The sequence below is a fragment of the Bos indicus x Bos taurus genome, chromosome 25, assembly GCF_003369695.1.
Source record: "Bos indicus x Bos taurus breed Angus x Brahman F1 hybrid chromosome 25, Bos_hybrid_MaternalHap_v2.0, whole genome shotgun sequence".
NCBI classification, from domain to species: Eukaryota; Metazoa; Chordata; class Mammalia; order Artiodactyla; family Bovidae; genus Bos; species Bos indicus x Bos taurus.
In genome coordinates this window covers 41046535-41056078 of record NC_040100.1, presented here as the reverse complement: position 1 = coordinate 41056078, position 9544 = coordinate 41046535, and the positions used below count along the sequence as shown (strand labels likewise).

At 62.5% G+C, this 9544-nt stretch overlaps 1 protein-coding gene across 1 annotated transcript; it reads right to left on the bottom strand.

Moving 5' to 3' along the window:
* Positions 1-1433: 1433 nt before the first annotated feature.
* On the bottom strand, positions 1434-7635 carry HS3ST6 (heparan sulfate-glucosamine 3-sulfotransferase 6). Its single transcript, XM_027527994.1, has 2 exons — positions 7111-7635; positions 1434-2180 (listed from the first exon to the last, which is right to left on the bottom strand). Exons 1-2 carry the CDS (start codon positions 7521-7523, stop codon positions 1565-1567), a joined length of 1029 nt encoding a protein of 342 aa, XP_027383795.1. The 5' UTR covers positions 7524-7635; the 3' UTR covers positions 1434-1564.
* Positions 7636-9544: the final 1909 nt, after the last annotated feature.

Sequence of the window (9544 nt, the reverse complement as noted above, 5' to 3'; positions counted from 1 at the left end):
GGTGGCGAAAGTCTGCACAAGGGTAGGTCCCAGGAGAAGAAGAAACATGCAAGGTCCAGGCTGGCCGCAGGGCCGACGGCCTCCCCTCCTGCCCCATGCCGGCCCTAACTGGACGACTGGGGAGTGGGGCAGAGCTGCCAAGGCGGGTGCTCACCACCCAGCAGGATTCCAGAGCAGGGTGTCACCCCTCCTCATCATTGTGACAAGCCAGCCCTCCCCCACACCCAGATCAGGAGTCTGAGTCTTGGGGGAGGGGGCTGTGGGCACGTCCACACCCACCCAAATCTGCCACCGTGTTTCCACTAGCCCCGGCCCAGCCTGGCCATCTGACACGGACCCAAGGACTGGGCCAGGGTATGCCCAGGCCTGGGCCTAAGGGGCCCTGGAGATCATAGTTAGGACAGCTGGTGGGCACCTGACGGACAGCACTATGCCCAGAGGCAGGTGACAATCATTACGGAGGGGGCCCTGGGTTTCTAGGGGAAGACAGACGGAGTAGGGACCCCAGCCTGCCCCAGTCTGGCCTAGCCTGGTTAAGAGCCGAGCTGGCAGCTGGGCTGCAGCTGGGCATTCTTGCTTGCCCATCCTCAGGGAAGGAAGTTGGATAAACACCCCAAAAGTGGGGCCCAGAGGGCCGGGGGAGTGGGCGTGGCCTGCAGAATCTGGTGGGCGGGGCCTGTGATGGTCAGAGCCTAGGGGGTGATGCAGGGCTGTGCAGGGAGCTGCCTGGAGGCTGTCAGAAGAACCACTCTGCACACAGGAGTCCCCCACACCCGCTGTCTGGAGAGTCCACCAGGTTTCCAGGAACAGGTGTCCACTGGGCATAGGGACACAGAGTAAGCTGGGATCGCGGGTGCATCCTGGAGAGCCGCACAGACTCATCTCAGGTGGGCAAGCTGGGGCCTCCACTTCCCCACCTGGAACAGGGACGGCCCAGCTCGGCCTCCCAGGGCTGAGAAGAGAGCCCGAGGGTGGTCTCCAGAGTCACGAGGGCGGAGCTGTGTGTCACCGAGCGGGCCCCTAACCTCTCTGAGCCTAAGTTGCTCACTTGTGACAAGAAGCCAAGCTCACCGCCCACCTGAAGGGATGGATAAGGATCGAGTTTCTGTCAACTCCTGGTATGAATGGTCCCCGGTCATGATTATCCCCAACCCCAGAGGGTCTGACCTGGTGACTCAGATGGTCAAGAATCTGCTTGCAATGCAGGAAACCCAGGTTCAACCCCTGGGTCGGGAAGATCCCCTGGAGAAGGGAATGGCAACTCACTCAAATATTCTTGCCTGGAGAAGCCTATGGACAGAGGAGCCTGATGGGCTACAGTCTATGGGGTCCCAAAGAGTCAGACACGATTGAGCAACTTTCACTTTCCACTTCTACCTCCAGGAGGTGGCACCTCCAGCCCCACCCTCCAACCCTCAAGGGCTCCTAGAAGAACACAGATGCCAACTTTATTTTGTAAATATTTTTCTCTGCCCAGCGTGTGCCCAGAGTCTGCTCTGGCCGGGTGATGGGCATAAATTAAGATCACTGAGCTTTCCCAGACAGGGTGTGGGCCCTGGCCCCATCAGTCCCAGCCGAAGTCCTGGCCGGTCATCTGGTAGAACTTGCGGTTGAAGGGCCGGTAGAAGGCCTGCAGGCGCTGGACCACGGACTCGGGCACGCGTGGGTGGGGCCGGCCCTTGGACTTGCCCAGGCAGCGAGGCCGGCCGCTGCCCTGCGCCTTCTTAAGGCAGGGGAAGCCCTTGGTGGCATTGAAGTAGAAGTGCTTGTCCGTGACGACCCGCTTGAGGCCCAGGAAGTCCTGCACACGGCCCAGCTCTCCGGCGGGGTCGCTGACCAGGCGCTCGCCGCTGACGAAGAGGAAGCGGGACAGCGGGAAGTAGCGCAGCCAGTTGTCCAGGTGCTGCGCGTACAGGCCGATGCGCACGGCGCTCCAGGCCGTGTCCACGGGGCCCAGGCCACGGCGGAAGGCCAGGGCGCCAAAGCTGGGCAGGCCCGGGGTCTTGGAGAGGGTCTGCGCGTAGTCGGAGATGGCCCGGGTCACGGGGTTCCGCACGACCACGATCAGCTTTGTGGCCGGGGACATGCTGTGGATGCGGCGTGGGGCCTCCCGTGTCACGAAGTAGCTGGGGGTCTTCTCCAGGGTGATCTGCCCGTCCAGGGTGCGGGGCATCAGGCTCCTGCGGGACGGAGTGTGGAGAGGGGGCGTGAGTGGGTGCTGGCCCTCCTCCCACACTAGATCTGACCCAGGGCCAGTACTAACCTCCCCCGCCAGGGAAGCCCCAAACCTACAAGGTAGCTGAGCCTCCCCTTTGCCCACCCAGCCAGGCCCACCCATCCAAAGTGCCTGCGTGGGCAGCCTGGGGTGTGGACCATGAGGGTGCTCAGCCTTGGGGCAGGCTGGAAGTGGGGCCCATCCTGCAAGGCTGCTCACACCCCCACAGGGCTCAGCTGCACCCCAACCCTGACACGGGTGCCTCTCACCCCAGACCCGGTGCTCATGAGGCCAGGGGCCCCAGGCCTACCGCCCACAAGGCTCCACTTGTCCCCCCAACCCCCGTAGGCCCCTGCACTGTAATTACCCTGGTCACACTCTCATTAAGTGGCTCATGGCGTCCCCTGAATTAGGTCATTAGTTATTGACCAGTGTCCCCAGCAAAGGGCGTCCCGCCTTCCTCTCTGTCACTCCCCCCCATCGCCCCTCCCCACCTCTGAAGGCAGCCCTGCTAATTCTCCCCAACCTGCTCCCCATGTCCCAGAAAGTTGAAAGCCACAGCCCAGCCTAGGACACTGCAGAAGTTAGTGAGGCGGCCTGAGGACCCATCTCAGCCGCCAGGGCTGCCCAGACCCCTCTGGGAACCCAGAGCGCAGGGCCTGCATGCAGCCTTCTCAGCAGTCCCCTCTCTCTGGCCCAGGGCTGGGGGGCACTGATCCTATCCCAGAGCGGGTGAAGCCCCTCCTAGCACCCCACCTTGGCAACGTCCCGAGGCCACCCTGCCAACCAGGTAGAGCTGGGTCGGGTGGGGCAGGGTGCAGCGGTGAGGCCAGCTGAGCAAACAGCTCCGAGGGAGGGTAGGGAACTAGGTCAACAGAGGCAGAGGCTGGGACCTGCGCTCCAGAGGTGGGGGGTCTCTGCCCGCTTCTGACAGAGCTGCCCCGCCCCCGTGGACAGCCCCTAGGACTGGCTCCCCCCAGGAGGGTGACAGACAGGACAGAACTGAGGTCTCAACCAGCCTAGTGACCCCCAGACTCAGCTCCGGGGAGGCAGGCTCCTCTTCTGCTCTGCTGGGTGGACAGACACACGAGTTGGGGTACCAGCTTGGAGGATGCTGATGTCAGGACCAGAGAACGTGCACGTGGGAGTCCCGGGGGTCCTGCCACTCCCCCGACACCCCCATTTGGCTCTGGGGAGTAGGGTAGGCAGCGTGGTTGGCCAGCTATGGGAGCTGCCCCCATCCCTTGAAATAAAGCCCTGGGCAGAGCCAGTCTACAGAAGTTATGGGGGACAGTTCTGCTCCCCCACGTCCCAGGAGTGAGCTGGGACTCCTTTCACACCAGTCACTGCCCCATCTATAGACAGGCACACTGAGGTTCGGAGACGAGCAGGAAGTGCTAGGGAGGGCATGGGCCCCCACCCCCCCCCTGCGTTGCAGCTGTTGGGAGGCGGTGTCAGCCCGGAATGCAGGTGGGGACTGCAGGGTGAGTTCAAAGAGACTGGGAGTGGGGACAAGGCCCAGGGCCGAGTCCAGGGCTGCAGCCTGGGGTGGCCAGCTCAGGGAACCCCCCTTCCCACAAGAGGGAGGCCAGAAGGAGGGGTGTTCTCCACACTGGACCTCGACGCTGAGACTCACAGACAGAAGCCAGTGCCCACAGACAGCAGCAGAAGTCAGCGCCCCCCGCAGGGAGGGAACCAGCCCTGACCGCTTCAGGACCCTCCTCACCGACTGAAACCCCTTTCCATCCGCTTCCTACCCAGGTGCCCAGTGACCCCAGGAGCACCCTCTCTTGTTCCCCAGACAGGCCACCCCGATTCTGAGCAGCCCCATCCCCTCACACCTGGGGTGAGGGGCTGCAAGGAAGCCGGGGAGACTGCGAGGGGCCTTAGCGCCCATTGTTGCTTTCTCTCCAAGGAAGGGGGAGGTGCCCCACTGTGGAAGGGGAATGGGATGGGATGGGGTGCCCACGCTTGCCACACAGCAGCTTGGAGAGCTAAGATCTTTGGGATCAATGACTTGCCCCCCTCCACGGGCCTCAGAAGCCTGTCACCCAGGCAGGCAGGCAGGAAGGAAGGTGGGGATGGGGACTTCTCGGGGGCGGGAGAGAAGGGGGAGAGGATGAGAGGGGCAGGACTCTGACCCCCCACGGCCAACATCTGACGGGCTGCTCTGAGGACACGCGCTCCCTGATCATCTGGTCTGCATTTCCCTGCGGCTTCCATCCAGCCTGTGTGACTCCTCCCCTCTGTCTCTGCCTCAGGACGCCCCTCCGCCTTGGGGGGCCGTCCATACCCCTCTCAGCTCCCCCTCTGCCCCGGACCCCTCTCTGTCTCAGCCTCCCTCCACCTCGGCGCCCCTCCTCTGTGTCTCACACCTCGCCTGGGCCCCATCCCGCGGGCCCTGGGACTCATCAGGAACCAGCTAGGGTTCCCATGTGAAACAGGACAGTGCCAGGAGCCAAGGGGGTTCCCAGACCTGCACCCCTCCTGGTCTGTCTGTTTTTCCAAAATGCCACAGTCAGAGTACAGCCCCCACTTGCCCCCAGACAGGGCACTCCTGCTGAACCGAGATTTTGGGGTGTTTGCATGGCCCCAGCCTCTGCCAGACAGAAGGTGATCGGTGAGTCAGCAAATGGATGAACGAGTGCTGTGTGAGACACTTGAGGGCCCCAGTCCCCAAGGAGGAGGACCCTCAAGAACCTGAGGGAGGAGATGAGGCCCAGGGAGGGGGACTGGTTTGGCCAAGGTCAGCTTTGAGCAGCCCAGGATGCCTGCCAAGGCCAAGGGAAGGGCCCGAGACACCACCTGGTCACAGCCCAGGAGGAACTGGTGTCCCCAGAACTCAACTGGGGTACTAGCCACTCCTCTGCTCACTGCTCCAAACCACCACCCAGAAAGAGCCCTGGAGGCTGGGTCCAGGGTCCTGAGAGCAGACCTGACCAGGGGTTGGGCATCCTCTTTGCAGCTAGGGAGACTGAGGCAGGGGTGGAATTTCAGAGGCTCACTGCATGCACACGGCTGGCTGGAAGGACAGTCAGGTTCAGGGACACAGGTGTCTGTGAGCAACACGAAGCCCAGCTGTGCATGTGTCGGCACCTCCCTTGGAGGGCACGTGGACACATGCCCTCCAGAAGCTCAGGCCTGCACCAGCAGTGAGAGGTCAGCGCTAGCCAGCCCCAAGGGACAGCTCCGGATTAGAGGGGCAGGAGGGACGGTGCCCCTTCCCCCTACAGGGGCTGGGTGGAGGAAGGACTCCTCCTCCACCACTTAAACAGACCAGAACCCCCACCCCCCTCATCTCGGGCCTCAGGGATGCCAGGGGCCCAAGAACCCCTCCCCAAGGCTGAAGACCTGACCCGGAATCTGGGTCCAGCTGGCTTCCTCTCAGGTCCCTTAGGCTCCCCAGACCAGTCCCCCAAAGCTGGAGTGTGTGCCCAGGGAGGGCCCGTCTGGATGGGGGTCTCAAGACCCCCAGCTCTTTGAGAACCCAGCTCTAGATGCCCCTGCAGCCCCTCCCTCATTAGCCAATCAGGGCCAAGCTCTGAGGTTTGCACTTTGGTTACCAGTGTTTCCTTCCCCACCTTCCCCTCCCCCTTCTCCCTCCCCTCCCCCTCTTCCTCCTGTGCACAGAAGTGGTAAATGAAGGATGCTCTGGGATGCTGGAGCACTGTCAGAGCGGACAGTGGTCTCTCCATAAGCATCGGGAATGCAGGGATTCAGACACTTGGGTGCAAGGATGGACCCACCTCCCCCATCACCACACAACTTCCCAGACCCCTAAAGGCAGCCGTCCTTCAGAGTTCAGGAACCAGACCCCCAGTTCTCAGTAGGAACCCTGCAAATCCTTAAGTGATTCTGATGCAAAAAGCAAAGATAAAAAGGAGATGGAGGCCGGGTGGAGTCTGGGTGCAGAAAGCCTGGTAAACATGTAGGTCAAGAGTCTGGGTCCTGCCACCCCCCACTCTCCGCTTGTTCACCAGGTGACTGTGGGCAGGGTCCTCGCTGTCCCTTAGGGGCTAGGCCTGGGCTTGGGGATGAGGTGGGTGCCACAGGGAGTGGGGTGACTCACTCTCCATCTGTAAGCTCTCATTTACCCGAAGGAAAGTATAAGACACCGAGGCAGACTTGTGCCTGACCGACAGAGGCAGCAGGCAGGGCCTCAAGTTCACTCTTCCCTGTGAACCTCCGCAGGGAGGGGCCGGTGTTTGATCAGCCACCAGGACAGGCTACTTCAGCGGGGGCTGGTGCCCCCCTCATTCCTCCAACCCCCAAAGGTCATACCGGGTGGGAATGAGGGCAGCTACAGAGCCCCATGACATGAAGTTGGGGTCCCAGTTCCCATCCCTGGACACTGACTCAAAGGCACCCTCCTCTTTTGTAAAGACCAGACTTTCTCCAGACCCCCAGGACTGCGGAGAAGGATTTCTCTTTCCAGGATCAGGGATCTTGGGGTGGGAATGGGGTGATAGATACTTCTAGGAGGCTGCAAGGAACCGGGAGGCCCTTCCATAAGGTAATTGACCAGAGTTTAGACAGGCTTTCCTTCCCGGAGAGATGCGGCAGAGAGGCGCGACTGAGCACGAAGCATTTCCAAAGCGCCTCAGACTCCAGTGGCTCGAAACTACTTCTCAGCCGGAATCACACTCTAGCCCCCTAGCCAAGGCTTTCCCCGGAGTTTTCAAAGTTTCTGGGAGCCGACGGCCACCCATCTTCTTTTCCATAAAATCCGCTGCAGGAAGTCAAATCTCAACCCGCACGCAGGTTGGTCTCAGCCCCAGAAGATACCCTGAGTCCTTGCCCCGCCGCTTCCCCAGCGAGGCCCCTGGAGCGCACCACGCCGTTTCCCGAAGGCACCCGCCAGGAAACCGATGGGGCCGACGGGCCCGGGCGCTCACCGGTACCAGGCGAGGCCGCGCTCGTAGCACCTGTCGAAGAAGTGGGGCTCCGAGCCGAGCGCGCGGATGTCGGGGTGCAGCCGCAGGAACTCCAGCAGGGCGCGCGTGCCGCCCTTCTTCACGCCCACGATGAGGGCTTGCGGGAAGCGCCGCCGGCCCGAGCCACTGGCCACGGGCAGACCGGGCTCCCTGGGGCTGCGGGATGCTCGGGGCGGCTCGGCGCGCGCAGGGGCCGGCGCGGGGACTCGGCCGGCCGGCGGGCAGCGTCCAGGGAGGGCGCAGAGGCAGTAGGCGCCGAGAACCAGCGCGGCGAACAGCAAAGGCGCACGGGACGCCCGAAGCGCGGTCCCGGGCCCTCCCGCGGTGCCCTGGCTGCCCCCGGCCCCGCCGGCCAGGCCGCCGCTACCTGCCATGGGGCCGCACCGCGCCCAGGCCTGCGAGCGCGGGCTGCAGGAGGGCGAACATCCCCGCCGGTGCCGCGCGCAGCCGGCCGGCACCCGACTTCTGCTCTGCGCCCCACTGCCGGGTCTTCTGCGAGCGGGGCGGGACCAGGGCGAGGGCGGGAGGCCCCGCCCCGCCCAAAGGCCCCGCCCCGCCTAGACCACTGCTCTTCCCTGGACGCGCCGGCACCCACGGGCGCGACTCGGAGCCTCAGAGACTAGCCTGACACGCCCTCTCGGAGACCCCAGGCCCCAGCCCTCTCGGGATGCGGCGGCGGCGACCGCAGGACGGTGACAGGACTGCGCTGCTGTCCAAAGGACCCGCTCCTAGAGGGCCGATCGCCGCGCGGAGCGGCGCGGCAGGTGCGCGGGCGGAGAAAGTGGGTCAAGGTGGCTCGCGGTTCCGGGCCTGATGCTCAGAGGGGCTCTGGAAAAGTGGGAAGTCTGCGGCGGGAACCGGGCTCACCCTACTGACAATCGGTTTGCTATTGCCCTACGCCAGGGTCACGCACGGACAGGGCCGTTGGAGACGACTAGCCAAGTTGATTACCATTTTAAAGTCTGGGAGACATGCTCAGGGGAAACAGGCCCAGTGAAATTCAGACCTGTCTCCTGAGCCTTTCCACCTGTCTGTATGTGCAGCCTAGTCCCCCGGTGTCCCCCTGGGATGTCAGTGACCCATCTCTGACGCTGGTGAAGCGGCTGTATTGGAGATGTGGAGGATTCAGGAGACCTACCTGTGCTGGGGAAACCAGAAGGAGAAGGTGTCCTTTGAGAGAGCTTCCTCTGAGGGGCAGGGAGACTCAGGGCCCATCCCAGTAGAGACCTGCTGGGCACTGGACACTCAGGGACTTTTCTGATCCCCCAGGCTCACTAAGCCCCTAGCACAGCACAATGAAGGCCAGCCAGGAGAGGGCGAGCCAGCCCCAGGGACAGACAGAATGGAACCCATGTCCTCCCTTTGCCTGTTCCCCAGCCTTCCTGGCCTCGGGGCTGGGGCAGGTGGGCCTGAACTCCTCGAAGAGGCCAGGCTTCCCCCAGTCAGTGCCCAGAGACCAATGCCCCAGCTTCTGCTGGTTAACGGGCCGCTCCTGGGCCTAATGGTATCCAGACCTAAGAGCACCCTGGAGCACTTCCCACAGGGCAGGGGCCTCCACGACCCACCTGCAGAGCCAAGGGGTGAAAACCACTGACCAGGGCCCCAGCCCAGTTCCCAGATGCCATACCTGCACCTGCTTGTCAAGGCAAGACTCAGGCAGGAGCCCCGTGGGTGGAGTGTTGGCAAAGCACCATCTCAGGTGCATGCCAGCACACGCAGGGTCACAGGAAGTTCTTCTTCTGGTCTAGCTTAAAACAGGATTTGTTCCAGACAGTCTGGCTCTCGTTAGAGCCGCCCGCTCCACCTGCAGCACCCACCCACAACCTCAGCAACCACTTCTCAGGGCTCCGAACTCCAGCTTTAAACCCTGGTGGCCCCTCTGTCTCCCTGCCCCAGCACCAGCATTGGCTAGGCACTGGCTGTACTCCCTCCTGGGAATGCCTTTCCCTTAGACCCCGGCCTACACACACACACACACACACACATACCTGTTTGGAGACTTTTCAGGAAGAATTCACCAAGAACAGCAGGACCCTGAACACACTGCAGGTGGGGGAGTGATGTCCAGGGACAAGAGTCTGCTCAGTGTTTGGCAGCTGATCCCCTATCTCCACCCACCACCTGGCTCCCAGGTGAGTTGTCATTGTTCAGTCACTAAGTCATGTCCGACTCTCTGTGACCCCATGGACTACAGCACACCAGGGTTCCCTGTCCTTCTCTATCTCCTGGAGTTTACTCAAACTCACATCCATCAAGTTGGTGATGCCATCCAACCATCTCATCCTCTGTCATCTCCTTCTCTTCTTGCCCTCAATCTTGCCCAGCATCAAGGACTTTTCCAATGAGTCAGCTCTTCACATCCTAGGTGGCCAAAGTATTGAAACTTCAGCTTCAG

What these genes read in the sequence shown, in the direction of transcription:
- HS3ST6 (XM_027527994.1), bottom strand. Translation starts at nt 7,523, where the DNA reads ATGGCAGGTAGCGGCGGCCTGGCCGGCGGGGCCGGGGGCAGCCAGGGC. An exon ending in CGCGGCCTCGCCTGGTACCG is followed by an intron (nt 2,181 to 7,110) that starts GTGAGCGCCCGG and finishes TCCGTCCCGCAG; the next exon opens with GAGCCTGATGCCCCGCACCC.